General features: G+C 43.0%; 1 protein-coding gene across 11 annotated transcripts in view; it reads left to right on the top strand.

The window, feature by feature from the left end:
* MAP4K4 (mitogen-activated protein kinase kinase kinase kinase 4) overlaps nucleotides 1-19,147 on the top strand; it is a 163,471-nt gene that overhangs the window by 89,360 nt on the left and 54,964 nt on the right. For all 11 annotated transcript variants that reach the window (XM_015630039.2, XM_015630100.2, XM_015630080.2 and 8 more), the window contains exons 3-4: nucleotides 15,427-15,552; nucleotides 16,326-16,436. In XM_015630039.2, coding sequence (XP_015485525.1) covers nucleotides 15,427-15,552; nucleotides 16,326-16,436 — 237 coding nt within the window. The remainder of the gene's footprint in view (nucleotides 1-15,426; nucleotides 15,553-16,325; nucleotides 16,437-19,147) is intronic.

Here is a 19,147-nt window from a genome sequence, read left to right as displayed (position 1 = left end):
CTCTGTCTTATAGGACATGTTTTCTAGACCCTTCACAAGCCTTGTTGCCCTTCTCTGGACACGCTTCAGCACCTCAGTGTCCTTTCTGTATGTTTTATGTAGATAGTTCTGTAATAAATGAATTTCATACAGCTAATTAATAAAGCAGAAGAATGCAGTTCAGTTGATTTGGGCAATGTGTTGCAGTTTCATAGGAAAGGCCTGCATATGTAGCATCCCTGAGGCAGTGCTGGATCCAGAGGGTGATGAAGACTGACTGGTCATTAATAGGAAATTTTCTTAGATAAAAATAAAGATGTTTTTTCTACTGGTTTTCTCTTCATCTTCATAATGCATGGGATGAATATACTTGTGGGAACTCATATTCAGGAGCTGTATATTTGGTGGAGAGCAGAGATTGAGCCTATTGCTATGGGTTGATATAGATCAAAACATTGGAATTCAGTGTTTGAGATGGGGGGAAGAAAGACATTGATTATCAAGGCTATATATATATATACACACTTTTTTTTTTTTTTTTTTTTTTTTTTTTTTTTTTTTTTTTTTTTTTTTTTTGTGAGTCTTGATTAAGAAGCACTCTGGATAGATTGTTTCCTGTTTGGATTAGAGGTCTAATCCATGATTGTTTACAAAAATACCCATATTCATCAGCCTTCGGAGGACAAATGGCTACTTTTTGGGCATGGATAAACAGTCACAAACACTCTGTGTATCGTGGTTCAGTGAGCTGTTCTGTGCTCTTTGAAACATGGCCATCCTCACCTGGCATGGCAGATGAGCAGTGGTATCTTGTGCAGGTGTTCTTCTGCATTTTTCCTCCTGATTGCACTGAAAGAGAATAAATGTGTGACTGCTCTGCTTTTGGCCATCACTAGAGGGCTTCAGAGGGAGAAACCTGCTTGCCTCCTGCATGGTGTCAGGAGCCAAGAGTTTCTTCTGAAACCTGATATGCAGCATTGTAGCAGAGACATTCAAGTTATGCTTGTAGGAGCTTATTGCTGTTAAGCAGTTTTTTTTGCATCTTTCGTTCAGGGAACTTTGTTCCTAATTTTTTTAAAAATTTTTACTTTTTAAGCTTCTCTTTTAATTAGCTCTACAAGACGAATGGTAAAACAGGTGTGAGGCAAGTAGGGCTGGTGGGGAGCCGACACCACTTAAGGGGTTTTGCAGAGCTCTGCACATCCCTGAAGGGAAGCGAATGCAACGTGCAGGTTGTCGGTGTGTGTGGGCATGTGCCTGCTCTCCAGGCCAGCACTGCGGAGAGGTGGCCAAACCTCTTTGTCGTGACTGGTGCATGGATGTACGCTCTGTGGTTCCTCAGGAAGAGTGTCTGCTCACGAACCAGAGGCGTGAGGGAATAAGGGATGTATTGTATGAAAGACAACCTTTAGCTGGGTGTCTTGCTTTGAAGAGGCGTGCCAGCAAGTTGGAGAGCTGCCCTCAGCCAAGCCTGCTTTCAGACAGGAAGTTTTATAGGTCATGAAAACCAGCAATGTCCCTTTTTTTCCATCGTGCCCTGCCTTTATATGCAGCAGCACACATGCACTGCCCTCATCCTTCGTGCTTTGGATCAGTGGCTCAGCTTAGCCCAGGAAGACTTGTGAGTGCCTCCAATTTCTCTGTAGTGTGGGAACACTGAAGCACATAATGGCTGTGATTCAAAGACAAATGCTAGCTCTTTGCTACTGATCACTTTGGCAGAAATCCCCAGATGCTCAGAGACTACAGATGGAGCTTTTTTTGGGGAGAGTTTTTTTGTTTAAAAAAAATAAAAAATGCATACACAACCTTAGAAATTTCAATTGTTATTATTACCAGTGGTGTTAGTATTAATATTATGTTTTCTGTCTTTATAATAGCCTCCCTATTCTTCCTTTTCTTATTCTGAACTTCCCTGAACCTCACTTTTTAATTCATGCCATCCCGAGCACAGCTAAAAGCTTTTTGTAGTGGTGCCTCATTTTTTTTTAGTAAAGCAGCAAAGACAAGCTTAACCAATTTAACCATCAGTTTCATTGAGACTTTTCTTTTTGAGTGGGCTTTGGGATTTTTACATGTGCATTTTGGAGAGACTAGGCTGCAGGAAATGGCAGGAGAGAAGCCTTCAGCCATGACGGGCTTTGTTTGGATACCTTAGTCTGGCAGAAGCTGACCTCTGCAACACATGGTCTTTTGCTAGCTTCCTCTCTCCAGATATTGGAGATGTCTGATTTGCTGTGTGTGGGATTTCTGCTGCTTCCATGCTGCTTGGTAATGTTTCCAAACCAACCAGTGGATCCTTGCCTTGGTCGTGGAGCTGGAGCTGGCCGGATTGCTGCAGCTGTCCCTTTGTGCATGACTTCATTGTCACACAGCTCTGCTCGGAGCAAATCCGGTGCCTTGAACCTTGTCCTCCCGAATTTTGAAGCTCTCCAAACAATCTAAGTTTCGGCTTTTGGATGTAAATGTCTTCCCTGTCGTCCCCCCCCCCCCCCACATTTTGGCTGGGCTAATTGCTCTTAGTTTGGTTTCAAGTCAAGTGTGATTAAGGGAAGATTTCTTCAGACTGCCACTTAATCATGTTACCAGACTAACATAGTAAAAAGTTGTAATATCTGTTGGGGTGAATACCCTGAGCACAGAATTACAGGCCCTTTCCTGCTCATGAGTCATCTTCCCCTGAGACTCTGTAGTGATAGCATTACTTTTATTGTAACAGAAAAATCCCTGAGAAGGCAACCAGTTATTTATCTGAACGAGAGAGGCCATGCTACTTCGTTTTTTGTTGTTTTTGTTTTGTTTTGTTTTGTTTTTTTCCTCTGAACTTTTGTATATATCCTTAAGGAAGGCACTGATTCAGGTGTAGTTCCCATGCAGATCCTGGCTGGGCAGGCTGCAGCCGTGCTTGGCACAGGAGGTGTGGTGGTTGCTGCAGGTTGGTGAAACCAAACCAGTACTTTTTCTGAGGGAGATCAGATTATGCTATGTATCAGGGAATTTCAGTAAAACATATTATGCCTCCATTTATTTTACAGTCAGGTTGCTGAGTTTAACTTCTTAACAGGGGCTTGTGCTACAGGAGTGGGCTGTGCCTGTCTGAACTGCCTACTTGAGAAAAGAGCCTCCAGAGCAGCTCACAACACACACCCCCACACCCCCTTTCTGTGTTGCCAGAACATGCCACATACGTGGTGCCCAGCGAGTAGAATAACCAAAGTGAGCCCCTGTCTGCCTGAGGAAGCGCTGTTACCCATTGCTGCCTGGGGAGGGTTGCAGTGGCCTGGATGGAGTGGTGGATGTGCTTCCACCTCTTTCTGGGCTGTTGCAGGGCTTTTTATTTCTGGGTGAAGTGGCCTGGCCTCTCCAGTTTCTTTTACAGGCTTTGTGGTTGATGTAGGGTCTGCCACAGGAGAGTTTTAGACTGAGTAAACCTCATTTTCTTCTCATCAGCATCCGAGTGTTGGTGTCTGACTCCCCCGTTCCTGTTTGGACTGCTCGCTGCCTGCTGCGCACACACACCTGAAGTTCTGAGCAGCTGTCCGACCGTTCAGTATTTTGGTCACTGCAGGTCCCCTCTGCTAGCTGTGGTGCAGTTGAGACAGACAAGGCAAGGCTGGCAGGTTAGGGTCTGGCAGGGGCCCCTGCTTTTTAGTGTGGGGCAGCAGGGCAAAGAGCAGCTGAGCCTCACTGGAAGCTGGAGTTGAGACTGGGAAGTGGACTTTTGTCTCCAAACTCCTGCCTCTGCTCTCAGCATTTCAGCTCAAGAGTGAGAGACTTGTGCTGGGATCTGAGCTGTTTGTTTTTAAACTGGAGAGTGAAATGCCACAGCAGCTCTGATTTTTGAAGTGAAATACCTTTCAATAAATGCTTGCCTGTTCACAGCCCAGCAGCAAAAACAAACATGTACTGTAGCATTAGGACTGTTATATATTTTTTCCAGTCCTATTTTCTTGGCTGTTAATCAAGGTCTCTTTGTCACCTTCCCAGCTAAGGGTAAATGCAGCTGGGGTGTAATATTTGCAAGCATTTGTTGCTTTTATTTATCCTGATGGAGGCAGAAAAGCTTTTCTTCTCAGACAGGTAAATAATTAGCTTGCTCAGAGAGCAGGAGTAAGAGGAGGGGACTGTGACACCCCATTTAATAGATGGACATGAGCATCTCGAGGCTCTGTTTGTTGTTAATTCACTCCTGCAGCACTGCTCAGCTGTGAGGTTTCCAGGCATGCTTGGCAGCACTGACAACAAAAACATCTGGTTCAAGAATATAGCTCCCTTCTGCTGGCAGCTGCATGAAAATGATTTTGTACATTGTAGCATAGCGCCAAATGCACTTAACTTGTACACTAAAGTGCACAGCCTTTATAGGGCTTTGGCAGTGCAGGGCGATTTTAAATGCTGTGCATAAGTCAGCGTTAATCAAGCAAAGAAAATCAAAACCTCAGCAACCAGTTTTACAAAGAACTCGCTTATCACATGTGCCCAGACGTGGCTGTACCTTTGTACCTGTCTAACAGCTGTTCCTGTCTGAACACAGAGGAAAAGCCTTTTGGTTGCAGCCCTGGTTGTCATCTGTCCTCTGGATGGGCTTGGAGCAGACATGAAGGGAAATTTGCCCCTCTCAGACATCCCTGAATTCCACTCGTCAGCAGCTGCATTTGTTACTGATAGAGGTTGTCTGTCTCCCCTCTTGTTTTAGAAAGGACCTGGCAACTGCTGAAGGAAAAATGTTAACTGTGAATCAAATAGTTTGTGTGTCTGCTGGTATATTGTAATTTGAATGATTGGACCTGATAATTACAGACATCATCATCTTGTCAGTCAGTTGTAAATCATATGGTAATGGATTTCCCATTTTTAAAAGAGCTGTTTTTTTTGAGCAGAAATGTATTTTAGAGGTAAAATATAATATCCATATTCCTTCTTGCTTTGAAAACCCCTAGGGTTATAAACATGGATCTTTTTCGTACATGAACAAGCAAGTTGGAGAGGTCTGCTTCAGGAAATCTGCTCTCAGCATACATTTATTTTCTGTTTATTTCTACAGAGTAGCTGAGCCTAGTATTGTTTTTTCACCCTTAAAGCTGCTGTTACATTGTAGGTTTTGGTTAGTGAAGAAGACCAGGGAGGAGCAGAAATCATGGGTCTAGTCTGGTATCCATCATGGGCCTGGGTTTACCCTTTGCTGTAGGACCCCATTCCTTCCCAAGAAGCAGCAGGTTGTTTAAGGGCTTGGACAGGTTTCAGTAGGTCTGAGCAGGTCTAATGGTGTCACAGCCAATTATCTGATATTAGTTTTATGCTCTGTCACTCTTATGAGAAGTTCTCACCAAAACAGAGAGGGAAGAGAAGGTGGAGATGGTGACAAAAGGAAGTAGGAGTGAGCCCACTCCTTCCAGCTTTTTAAGGCAGTCTTTCCTTGCAGTGTTGGTGAAACCAACAGCATTTTCTGGAGTATTTTGAAAATTGACAAATATTGGGGGTTGGTCTGGTTTCCTCCCTTCTCCTCATCCCAGCCACTCATGGTCTGCACAGACAGCGGTTTATTCAGCCTGTTTCTCAAACATGACAGTGGGCTGGTGCCGCAGCTGTTTTTGTGATCCCTTCTGTCCCTCATCAGGTGAGAGGAATGGGCCTTTGAACTTCTTGGGTCCTCCCTATTAGCACCTGGTATTTTGCATTTGCAGTCCTTTTTCTGTGTAAGACAGGAGGGATGGCTGTGGATTACTGACAGAGCCTGAGTGGTGACTAATATTGGACCAGAGGAGCTAAAGTGTTTAACCTTTAGGCAAAGATTACCTGAAATTAAAACTTGTAAGGACTTGTGCTCTCACACTGTGTCGTTCAGTCGTGTTTGTAAGACACATGTACAGATCAGACGATTTCTTTTATTCATGGGCAATTTACATATTTTGGCTGCTTCACAAAAGAAACCTTGTGTTGAATAAGTCAGATCATGATCTCACAGCAATCCTTGCTTACAAGAAGATTTTTGGAAGGTGTAGCATAGTGCAGAATTTTGAGTTTTTCCTTTTGTGGGTGTGAAACAGAGCATAGGTTACTGGCTGCGCTGGCTTTAAGCATGGGTATTCCTAAGCCAATATCTTGCCTTCTATGTTTATGGATGTGACAGCTATCTGTTAGAAGCAGTTTCACCTGGCAGGTGTACCTTAGACAAAGGTACACCACTTAAGAAATGTTAAATCTATTTCTTTCATAGCAGCAGACGTAGTGAAGCGTGTGTCACTTTACAGAAGTGGATTGGTGGGCTGCAAAGAAAATGCAGTAATTTTGGGTTTGGGACTTTTCTTAGTACTCATTTTCTGACAAAATGCAAGGCTTTGTTAATGTTGCAGACTGTTCTAAACATTTGGAAGGAAAAATTGCTGCACGTTGCAGCATTTTAATGAGAACAGTTCCCTTAATTTAAAGCATTTTAGAAGACTTAGGGAACATAGACAACTGAGGGATTAGCAATATGTTACAAAATTCTTCTTCCACCTACTAGTTGATTTGGGGTCAGTAGACCAAGACTGAAATAAAACTTCTGGTCTTCCAGCAGTTGTCTGCTTGTCTTAACCATTGATCCTACCAGTGACCAAAGCCTGGATTCATTCTGTCTAATTTTAGGCACACAGTGGTTGTGCTGAAGCCTGGAGTGTAAGTGACCTGGGGATCTGCCATTAAACATGGGGGAAAGGTGTCTGTGAGAGACAGGTCTGTCCACCTGAGGTGATACTTGTCCTGTAGAGAGGTAAAGGCCACTGGTGAGACTGTGTCTCCTGGAAGTGTGAGGTACTTGCTTCATGGCTACCAGATGCTCACTGCCAGCAATTGTAGTGGTACTTGTTTGTGCTGTCCTGTGTTTTGGGTTTGTTTTTGGTGGTTATTTCTTTGTTCTGTTTTGTTTTGTGGGTTTTGTTTGTTTTGTTTGGGGAATTTTTTTGTTTGTTTTTATTTTTAATATTATTTCTTAATGTATGATTGATTTTGGAGTACCACTGCTAGTCTGCCCCCTCTGCTTTGCAAATCTGTCTGTTTGCTTTTGTCCTAAATAATATGTCCTGAGCAGTGCCAGGCCCTTCAGGAAAGAAATGGTGACATGCAATAGAGTTGCTGAATTTCTCTTGTAAACTACTCGAGCCCCATCTCATTTTGATAAAAGATCCTATGTGAAACAGTTCCGAGGAAAGCCCAACTGGGATTACTTTTCTGTCCTCTCATTTTTTCTGTTCCTGTTAGGGGGTGTGCATAGTTACAGCTTTTGTGTTTGTTATCCCACACTGTTGGGATGTTTTATTTGTCTTGTAGCATTTGTGTTTCCTTCCATGTATGAAATGAAAGAGGGGTTCTAAATAAATTCCTCTTCCCTGTTCATCTACAAGACTTGTTGGTCAGTGTGGGTGTGAGGCTGTATATTGAACAAATCTGTCCTGTAAGGAAATTAATGTCTTTGTGTAATTATATGTTTTCACTACGTATGTACTAGAAGAACATTAGTGTTATGCTAGAAGTGCTATTTTTAATGTATTTTAATTTCTCAGCTTGCATTTCTACTAATATAATGTCTGTGTGGCATTTGGTGCATAGGAAATCTGCTTTCAGTCATTTTGAACTTTTGTTTCCTCTCTTCTCTCAGATGTTTGCCTTTTGCCTCCCTCTAAGTTTAAAGCTTAGTCTCAAGCCAGAACTTCAGTTTCTCTTTGAGTCTCTCCAGCTGTGTGAAACCTGCAGGACTCGGGAGCCTTTTACGTCTCCCAGGTCCAAACTGCATCCCAGCAGCGTCTGGACTGCACATGTGGGGAGGGACTCATGTGTTGATCCCTTTGTGAAGGAGCTCTGCCCTCCAGGTGGGTGTGGTGGAGCTTCATACTGCCCAGGGCAGAGCAGGGAACCAGGCAGTGGGCAAACGCCTTCCTTGGCTCTGTCACCCTCTGAGATGCTGCTTTCCTTGGCATCTTGGCATCAAATGCATGCTGAGACTGGAAGTGGAAAAGCCAGGCAACATTTTGGCATTGCACAGTAGCCTCTTTTCTCTCCAGCATCTACATCTCTAATTATCTGAGCCTGGAGCTTTACATAAAGGATTTTTCTTTCTTTTTCACACAGGCTTAATTTTAATATCTGCTAGGAAGGGCTTGTTCCGATCACAAGAAACCTGAGACTGGATGTAGAAATTGTATCGCAACAGGCATTTTTAATGTAAATAATCGTGATGAAAGTAGAGAACTAGTCCATCCCTCTTTTATGAGAGCTCTGAAGATGTCAGTATAAGGCTAGCTTGTTGTGTAACTTGTAAATAATTTAGGCTTGATGAGGATGGACAGTTGAATTGTATAGCTGGGACAAACATGCAATCTGAGTGGGGAAACTCTTTTAAGTAATCGTGACTGGGATCAAGGAATTAGCCTTGGAAATAGTTGAAGAGATTTACCCTTAGGGGGGTTTCTCTCTTGGTTGTCTTTGGAAAAGCCTGTGGCATCCTGGGATCTTACCGAGGGAGGTCAGCAGTGGTGTGGTTTCTGTGCCTTCAGAGCAGCTCATTCAGTGACCGGTGAAGGCACCGGAGGCACATCAGGCAAGAAAGAAAATATTGTTGTCCAAGTGACTGGCAGAGGAGGTGGTTTCGGGGGGAGACAACAGACAATTATTGTCTTCACGTGGTTTTTGGCTCCTTCCTGCCTGCACGTGATTCCATCTCCTGCACCCGCACAATGCTGCTTCACAGGCTCCTTGGGGAGCGCTGGGACCCTGCTCGGGAGCTAGTCCTTCCCCATGCCTCTTTGTCCAGCTAATTGAACTGCTGCTTTATGGCTGCAGCTTCAGTGATGGCACTGTGGTGAACGACTTGGCTCATTTGCTTTCTTGCTTCAAACAGTGCCTTCAGCATGCAGTAGAGAGGGTGTTGTGCCAAGGGGAGACAAAGCAGCTTCTGTTTGGTGTGTGTTTGGAAGCGTTTCTCACCTGCTTGCTGAAATGTTGCCACTGAAGGTAACTGAATGTGGTCATAAGGACAGCACTGTTTTGCCAGCCAGTCCTCACAAGAGTAAGGTTTTTTGACCCTTGAAAAAGCTTCACAGCTGTCTTCTGCAATTACCGTGCCTGAGCAGGGATGCTGCGTTGCTGTTCCTGGCAGCAGGGCTCTGTGCCGGCAGCAGCTCGCAGGCTGGTGGGTAGCTCACAGTGACAGGATGCCTGGTTTCTTCCAGAAAGCTCTCAAATTGGGAGGCCCGTGAAGGCCTTTCTCTGCAAGGACTGTGCATGTGGACAAGGGGCAGAGGCTGAGGCACCCTCCCAGCAGTGGTGAGGGATGCTCACCAGCCGTGCCGCTGCTCGCTGGATGGCTGGTGCTCCACCAGTGTCACTGAGCGTGTGCCGTGATGGGTGCCTTCCTTAAGAGAGTACAGGCTGAAGGTCTTGGAAAAGCCCCTTTGGAAAAGACTTGAAGGACAGCACAGAGAAATTAACCTGCTGATGCCAGGGTGGGAAGAGTATGTGGGTAAGGGTCCGTGAAAACCTTGCATGTGAAGTGAAACAGGCACAGAGAATGCTGGGAGTGGGAAGGTAACACTGGAGAGAGACAGATGGGAAATAAACTTACATGAGGTCTTTAGCCTGAGGGCGACAAAGCTCAAATGCTTTTAAAATGCTCTCAAGAAGGATGGTGTGTAATAAGAAACTTAAGATTTAGGAGGGATTGTATAAGGACTTGTTAAATATTTATTGCACCTCTTGATTAAAGTATTTTATTTAAAACAGTTTAGACTTTCCCTCCCAAGAAGCCTGTGTTTGATATTTTTTTCTTACAAACTATTTTACATCATATTCCCAATTCCAACACTTCGTTGTGGTGTTGGAGAGGATCACATTTTTCCATGTTGCACTCTCTACACAGCTCTACTTTATACAAACTTCCTACCTTGGCAGTCACTGGCAGGGGCTTACCCACTTGGTGTATTGTTTCTCTTGTGGTTTGGTTCCTCCTGAAATTACAACCTCCTTCCCGGCTTGGAGGCAGCGCCACAGCTCCCAGTTCAAGTACTGTGCTGTGTGCAATACTGCCCCAACTTTCCTCGCCAAAACATCTCCCTCGTGTGTGAGAACTTTATTAACGAGTGTATGTATTATGGATTCCAGCAGCAGAAAAGGTCACCTATTGTGCTGGGCTCTATTCAGACTTTCTCTGCCCTGGACAGATTCTGCTCCAGATGGATGCTGGCCAAGTCTGGGGTGCAAAGAGGAGGGAGGTTGTGACACTCAAGCAAAGTGGTGGTTTGCAAAAGTTGGTGTTGTGATTTGATTTATCCAGGAAGATTTTTGTTTGTGGTTTTGGTGTCTTTTAGGACTTTTTTTTTTTAAATGTGAGTGGAAGACAGAAATGAAAAGTGAAAGGAAGCAGAAAGGAAAATAAATTTGGTTTCTTTTGGACTTCTGTTTTTCTTCTATTAGCGTGTTAGGGGCAAATGCTGAAAGAAAGGGCAACTTGTTATCACTCTAATGCCTTTGAAGGCAAACTGGTTTCCTCTCCATGGCTCTGGGGATCCATGGGTTAGCAATGCCTTTTCACTCCCAGTGCTGGGCTGAGACTGCTGCCTGCCCCTCTACACAGTTCCCAACTCTGCCAGTATCAAGATTCCCAAATTCCAGGAGCTAGCACTGGAACTCGGCTTACTCTGAAACCCCAGGCAGGGTATTGCCAGCTGCCATTCTCCGGGCAGGACAGCTCCATGGGTATAGGCAGGCAAAGCTTTGTGAGCAGTACTGGGAAAGCAAAGGAAAAGAGATTTGAAGGCTTCTCTCACTCCATCCTGCTTTGCTGGTGTGTTTGACTTTCCACTGTTTGGTAGTGATATTAATTCTTAAAACCCTTGTTTGTAGTTTAAAATACTACCTTAAACTGGATGCTGTTTGTGCAGGGAGAGTTGAGATTTGTCACTGTCTCATTTCTGAAATCAAAAAGCAAAGTTGCTGAAGGGATCAATTTGTATTCTGCTTCACACTGATTTAGGGCAGCATATAAATGATCTGGTAGGATAAATAAACTTGCTCTCTCCTTTATCACAGAACATTGTCTTGCTTAATCCTTGCTGGTCTGTGTTTTCTCATTCACATTTCTCCTCATCTTATTACTAGGGTAAATAAAACCTTCAGAAATAGTCCTGAGTTTCTCCTCCTCAAGCTGTCAGAATAAATATCTAGCCAAGAGCAGTGGTCAGACAGATCTTCCAGGTTTGGGAGTGTGGATGGAAAATCATGGCTTACATGCCCTGAGACATGTCTTTGCTCTACCTTTGGGAGGTTTGGAGTTTTTGAAATTTTAAAATTCAGCTCCTGAAATAATTTCATTGTGCTGTAGAGCTTGGGAAACTGTTATTTCCCCTTTACTCATCCAGGTGTGTTTCTCAGAGACGGTTTCTCATAGGGGTCTCATACCAATTTTAGTGCTGGAACGGGTCAGGACTGTTGTGCTTGGTCTCCTGAGGCATCTAGACAGTGATGTTTAGGGGCAGGCTTGAAGTGATTTTTCTTTTCCTTTGGTTATGTCCCCCCTGATTCTGACACTTTGAGAGCTTAGTTCTCTTCTTTTCTAGCCCTCAGAAATGTCCAGCAAAGTGTTTCTGAATTCCTTATCTTCTAAAAATTTGTGTATATAAGGAGTGTTTTCTTTCAATAATGATGCAGAGGGTGCTGTGTTATCTTTGGAAAACAGCTGATAATCTTCCTTACATGGATCTGCACTAGTAGCATTTTTGACTGTGAGTTACTCCAGTGGCAACCACGGTCAAATGCTTAAATTTTCAGCTACTTAAATCATCACAATTTTGTAAATGCTGAAGAAATAAAAACACCTCATTGTTTCACCATCTGCATGCAGAAAAACACACACTGATAGTGTGCAGTTTTAGATAAATGGAAGAACAAAGCATATTGAGCTTTGTGGTGGAGCAGTAAGCAAGCTGATCAGGTGCTGCTGGGTGGTAGGCTGAGAGGTAACACACCTGGGTTTATTTTTAGTGTGCTCATTCAAATGGTTAGAAATTACCTGAATGTACATAGGTGGATTTCTGTGTGGGAGTCATATGCAAGTTTTTATCTTACAGGCAAGATGATTTTGCTAAAAGAGTGTTGCAGTTAGAAACCCCTAGGGATGCTGGCACGTCCATTTAGTCTCTAAAGGGAAACACATGAAAAGGGAGAGGAAACCTGCTCCAAGCTTGATTTAACCACGTAGTCTTGCAAAAGTATAGCTTACTGCAGAAATGACTGGTAATCAGACGTGCTGTCACAGACAGTAAATGTGTAAGTATAAAACACTTCCACCAGCTCCATCAGAGGGAAGACAAAGAAGGTTTCAATAGGAGTTTGTATTCACAGATAATGGCTTAAAGTGGTAATTGATGCCAGCTGCATAAAATCACTAGGAAGGGCTCACCAGCTGCCTCTCTCCTTCAAGAAAAAAGGGATGTACTTTTGTATTACTTCATGAGAATGACAGTCTCTTGCCTCAATTAGTTTTAATTTTCTGCTTTTGTGATACCCTTGCCTCTGCAAATGGAGGGACTGTTAGTGGTGGTGGTGCAGTGCTTGTGTTGTCTGGAGAAGGTGACAGACCTTCCACCTCTGAGGCTGGCTCACATGTCCAAATCCCAGGACAGCTGCCAAAACACCTCCGTCTCAGGAGGATCCCTGCTGCAGGCTGCAGCTTACCCTCCCTGAGGCACGTGTGTCCATTAGGAGATCTGTGCGGAAATGGCCTTATCCGGTGAGATTTTTGGGTGGGATTCATCTCACCCTGATGCAAGACATCTGCAAGATTGCTGTCTGGGTCTTGGCTAATGACCTCACCCTCCTTTTGTAGTTGGTGGGGAGAAGTAAACACTGGTAGGGTGCGCATTGTTTGGCCCTTTTCAGATGTCCACATTGGGATGAAATGACCTGTACCCTGGAAAAAAAAATGCTCCTGAATCTGGAAGAGAACAATTTTGGTCTGGCCAACTTTTTGTTTTTAATTTCCTTTTTTAAAAGTCTTCCACCAATGACTGTACCACACTGGTGCTTTAGCCTTTTCTGTGCTGATTAATCCTCATAATAGTTCCTGTCGCCACAAAGTCTTCAGGACTCATTGCCAGGGAGTTATCGATCCACACTAAGTAAGTGGAGTCTTCCAAAGCCTGGCAAAAAATACTGAATCCATTTATTATTGTAGACTGGATTTTGTACTGGATTGAACTGTAGGTGCGGTGCCATTTGTGTTGTGGAGAAGTGTTGTAAGGCGGCTGAAATATGAATGTAGGACCATTATTAGCAGTAGTTCAGAGAGATATTTGGGGAGATATTGCTGCAGGGAGATATTGCTGCAGGCCTTTGAGCAGGTGCTGTGACACAGACTCAGTGGAGAGCTGAAAGAACAGTAGCTGTCTAAAGTCTGCTGGCTCCGTGTGTGTCTTTTTTGTTGTTTGTTCTTCAGGATATTTTATTTTTGGGGGAGGGGGGCTAGGATTTTCATTATTTTATTTTTCAGAAATAGATCCTGTTTAAGTATTGCCATTTTGGCTGCTGTTACAATAAATAAACACAAACAACCTTTAGGACATCCTGCCCATTGTATTGTAAAAGCTATTGTGTTCGTGTGCTGAGGGTAGGAAGTAATTTTTATCTAAAAAGTCAGTTCAAAATAGCAGATTAATCCAATTATACATATTAACCTACCAGGAATTAAGTCCCAAAACATCAAGTTTAACAATGTTCCTGTTTAATTTTTTTTTTTTTTTGCCTAAATGCACAGTTCAGAGGTTTGATGTAATATAAGCATTTATTCTTCCTCTCTTTTTTTTTCTTTTTGCATATAGTCTGAATAAATAATAAAAAAAAAAGGTCATTCAACAACAAGGACAACAGAAGCAGCTGGGGAAGCACCAAGTTAGCTTTTGGCTCAAAAAGCTTTTCTGACAAAGCTTTCTCCCAGGGCCGTTCACTGGGAACTTTGATTTACAAGGTTCTTTTACTATTTTGTTCAGTGTTCCAGAAAAATGCAGTATTTTACTTCAAAGACGCATCCTGGGAAGATATAAGAAAAGTTTATCCCTGGTTCATTTTGAGAATTCTGTCATAATAATTTACGAGTAAGCGTTGCATCCCACTATTAGAGTATTTGAAATAGTTCTTAGCTTTGTAGCAGAGAGTGGCGTCTTTTGTTCAAGCCCTGTGTACCTGTGTGTATAAACAGTTAGCATGTAACTAGTATTAACATCTGCATATGTCATGAATAGGATATAGCACGGTACAAATTGCAAGGAAGTTTAAGGCTTAAAATTTTGTCAGGTAATCAGCTTTGACATCACAGGATAATCAGAATATGTGCTGCCATTCCCATCAGCCAGCAGCCAGGGAGAAGAGGTTTTGGGTTCTTCCTGGAATCAGTTTAAGGGTAGATGTTTTTCTGCTTGGATATCGATGGATATAAAATTGTGGAACAGAAAGGGATTTCCATCTGCCTTTTAATTTGTTGCCTTGATGAAGGGTGCTTGAAGAAGACTCCCACTGTCTAGGTATGGGAAGAAAGAGTTGGGGTGGGTTAGTGTCTGCTCCTTCTGTATCTGCTGGCTCCCTGTTCAGACACCACCTCAAAACGTGTGTGCAACACGTCCTACTGTCACTTCAAAACCAGGTTGTGAGTGTTTTAAGGAGTGGTTTCATTATGTTACCCATTTCAGCTCTTTGGAGGGATGACCTCCTTTCACCTGAGCTGCCCTTTCCTTGGCATCTTGCTGGAGCAGGGGGAGCCAGGGGAAATCCTTCCTCTGCCTTTGTGTCTCAGCATCCTGTTTACTGCCTGGGCTCCTGGCCCGTTCTTCCTGATGCACTTGCTCTTCCTCCACAGAGGCATGTGGAGGAGGAGAAGGAAGCTTGTGCACGAGGCAAATGCCTCTTTCTTGCAATGAGGGGAATTCCTGGTCTCCACCTCTGTTTTCCTGCGCCAGTCCCATGCTGGCACCAAGATTGGAACCTGCTTTGGCAGATGGTTTCACAAAGCCACTATCTGGCATTTAAATAGAACTGGTTAAAATTTCCAAAATTAAAGGAGAAAAAATGAGGAAGATGGAAATAATACTCCTGTGTCATAAATTCCCAGCCTGCTAGCTATGGATTTGCTTAAGGTATTACAAGCATAGGGTTTTTGAAACAGATTATGTCATGTTCCATCATTGGGTCAAATCCATTGCATCTTTTATTTGTTTTTTTTGTGCTACTGAAAACTTGGGAAAGACTTGTTTTAGACCATCTCAAAAGACAGGATTTTGATGGCATGAACGTCAGAGGGGTTTACTGAACATGATGCTGATATAAATTGAAGTTTAGAAAAAATCTACTTGTGTGAAAGTGAAGAATAAATCAATAATATATGTGGTATATTAAACATATGGGGGTTTGTTTTCTTTTTTTCCAAAGGATGAAGAAGAAGAAATCAAACTGGAGATTAATATGCTAAAGAAATATTCTCATCATAGAAATATTGCAACTTATTATGGTGCTTTCATTAAGAAAAGTCCTCCAGGACATGATGACCAACTGTGGGTAAGCAGATGTTTTTCAAACATGTTCCTAAGTATTTCCCTATTGGATATAGATTGATGATGAGAGAAATACCCTTCTATGAAAAGACAAACTAAAGGAATTTGTGCTTTCCTGAACTGCTAGGTGAGTGAATCACAGTGACTAATCACACATCCTTAAGGGGATGTCTGAACCAAGATTTGCTATAAGCAGTGGATTTGTTCTTTAAGTCACTTTTATTCCCCTGTTTCCCAGATGGATAGTAACGTTTCATAGGAGCAAGACAGCTGAGCTGAGCAGTAAGAATATGTGACTGTAAAAAGAAAGCTGCGCTTGAGATTGTACCCATTACATTTTTCATCCCACCTCATCTACACCCTCTACAGGACTGAAGTTTGGGGTTGAAATGGCAGGATGCTTGTTCTTCTATAAATAAATGGATATTAAAGGATCAGAAGTATTGCAGTGATGTGATCGGTTTGATTCCTTCAGCATTGGATGTGCTCTTACTGCTAATGCATTTTGCATAGCTGAAAAAATCCAGATTCCCAGCATTAAATTACAGTGATTAAATCAGTCCTTGAGAATGTGGTAGCTAATGTGAGACATATTCCATATATGTCTGCCACACATTGAAGACATTTGGTTGAATCCATTTTCCAGGCAGAGATGTAAAATATATTCTCTGCTTCACAAGAGATTCCCAAATCAGTGCTGTAACCTGAGTATTTTGCTTTGCTAAACAGCTGAGATCTGTGTTTAATGTTGGCTGTCCACTGATACTTGTTTTGCAGCTTGTTATGGAGTTTTGTGGAGCTGGCTCTATCACAGACCTTGTGAAGAACACAAAAGGGAATACTCTGAAAGAAGACTGGATAGCATATATCTCCAGAGAGATTCTCCGGGTAAGGAAAAGGCTGCCCCACACAGAAACAGAAATGTAAGCTAGCTTGAGATTCAGCAAGAAGCTGTTTCTGATCAATCCCATTAGCCATGTCATCACTTGGAGAGTGCATAGGAGCAGATAGATGTCTGCTCCACATCATTTAACTTGGTGTGAGTTGTACTGTATTATAGCAGAAGCCTTGCAGAAAATTGCAATTTCTTCATGAGAAGCCAGTGGAGGAGCCAGTGACCTTACGTACTGCAGAAGCTGTGAAACAGCGTCCGTAAGACCTGAGGCTGAAACCGTGGTGTAGTACAGTAGCGTACAGGATGGGATTTTCTAAATATGCTTGCAGCTGCCTTTTTCTCCTCCTAATCAAGTCCATGGAGGAAGAGCTGTTGGCTCAGGCCAGCAGTCAGGACTTCTGTGCTGTGATGTGCTCTCATTGTTATCCCTGCAGTCTGTCTAGAGCGAGGAGCTCTGTCACGTGTGGTAGTGCCCTGTGCAGTGTTTGCAGGTGGCACTGCACAAGCTTTTCAGGAAGAGGGCTGCAGCTTAACGATTGTTCTAAAATTGAAACCTTAACTAATTACTCTTAATATTTAATTTCCAGTTGGTACAGTTTTAAGTGCTTTTTGAACTGGCATTTGTTTTGCTTCACTAAGTAAATCTGGGATGGTTTTCCTTGTGCTTCTTTGTAAAACAAGTTGCGTCCTATCCATACCACTAAGCAGTATGTTTGTTCAATTGCTTAATCATAAATGAAGTTCTGAAGGGCTTTATGTTAAAGGAAATGTGCACTGGCTCTTGCACAAATCAGTGCTACTGTTTGTGTCACACATTTGCTCTGCCTTGGCAATTTTTAGGATGAGGACAGAGGGAGACACATAGTTCTGGTCTCTTGCTCTATTTTCAAATGCTAGAGGGGAGTCCAGCTGCTGTAGTTTGACTGGCACATTCTAAGTTGTTTGCAAGGGAGAAGTTGTATTTCAAAACAAATGGTTAGCATGCTTTAATAAGAGGAAAATTAACTTCTTCAGGACTATCTTATCCTTGATTTGAGAGATATGTGGGCTTGGAGGTATTCCATGCTATATTGTATTCATCCTAGATCCTCCTTAGATAAAGCAGTCAAACACTTGCTGACAAGAGGAAAAAATTACTTACCTCAGAAAAGAGGTAGGGAAAACTATTGTCTCATTCCAGTGAGAGATATGCAAAAGGAGCATTAATTACTGACCATCAGGAACTGGAATATCTGGAAAAAAGGAATGCTAATCTCACATTGCAATGAGGTGTTTCAAACCCCGGTTCAACGCAGTGTTTGTTAGAGGTGGAGGAGAGAGGTCAAGTAGCACAAAGTTAGAAGGAGCTAAAGTGCCAAAGATTGGTGTAGGTGAAGACACAGATCAAGGTCGACCCAGTGGATCCTTGTCTGGTTGGAAAGGTCTGGGGACTGCAGGAAAGTGGAGACCTGCCCCTCTGTCTCCTCGCAGCCCTTTGAAACCCCAAATGTGTTTTCTCAGTAAGGTTAAATGGTACTCTGGAGACAACAGACGATTATATCTCTGGCTGAGTCAGAGTAGCAGAAGGCTTTAAAAAATATCCTGTGTGAAGCTGTGGAAAAGCCTTCATTCCTGTGAAAAATAAGGCCACAGTTAGCGTTAGCAGTCAGTGAGGGTCTCAGGGACATCAGCCATTCATTTGATTTGCTTGTGATTTGCTGTGGATGGTGTTTTTGTTCTCACACTCATTAACTGTTTAAAAAAAAAGGAAAACAGCCCAATGGTTATATAGGCAAACTGGTAAATGATCAGTTAATAAAGAGCACCGGTTAAAAGATACTTCTCTACAGCAACTACTACTCTCTTAACCTCTTGCAGCTGTAAAGGTTCTAATTCTTTATTTTTCACAAAACATTAAAAGACTATCTGGGCAACACAAACAGGCAAGATGATCTCACTGGAGACTACAATTTTCCAAGCAGAAAACTGAGGAGAACCCAAAATACAGGCAGTTGCTAAGAGGGTTGCCTGTTGTTCTCCCAATTACATTAGAGAGTAAAATCCAACATATGTCTTTCTCAGTCCTCCCTCCACATGGCTAATGCTTTGGGGCATGTATCCAGGTGCTGTCTCAACAAAAAGCACCGTATGTTAGGAGGTTTTGTTTCTTTTGGAAACTATAACACTTAGGCTTTTTTTTCCTGAGGTACATTTACCTGGCTTCATGTTTATGGAGGCTAGAGAAGAGAACAGCAATTTTACAGTAGAGCATGTCTTTGTCATCTGTCCTCTCTTGCCCTCAAACATGATTGCCAGTCCATCACTCCCACCTCCTTCTTGAGGGTGCATATATACATGTGGATGCTGCCTCTTTACTTCTTCCACCTCCCTTCCCAGCTAAATTCTGTGTGACCCCGTGCAGGTCAGAAGTCAGTGGCATACACCGACACTGATGTCATTTAGAATGTAATTGCATGGAGACCTTGTGGGAGCTGAACTTTCTTCACAGGACAGCTGGGAGGTGTTTGCACAGTGCAGATGTTGGGCTGTATTTAGGCACTGTGTGTGCATGATCTGAGGCCTGTGTCTCTGCTCCATCTCCAAAAGCTGTGTGGGTGGTGTGCTGCAGGTCTGTTACACCCAGTTGCAAGAGGTCAAGGCACAGTGCTGTGACCTTTGGGGATGCTGGGAATGGGTAGTCTGTTGCTGAGCCAAGAGCCTAACT

Source organism: Parus major, chromosome 1, assembly GCF_001522545.3.
Source record: "Parus major isolate Abel chromosome 1, Parus_major1.1, whole genome shotgun sequence".
Taxonomy (NCBI): domain Eukaryota; kingdom Metazoa; phylum Chordata; class Aves; order Passeriformes; family Paridae; genus Parus; species Parus major.
The sequence above is the reverse complement of the archived record's forward strand: the minus strand, read 5'-3'. Positions and strand labels throughout refer to the sequence as shown.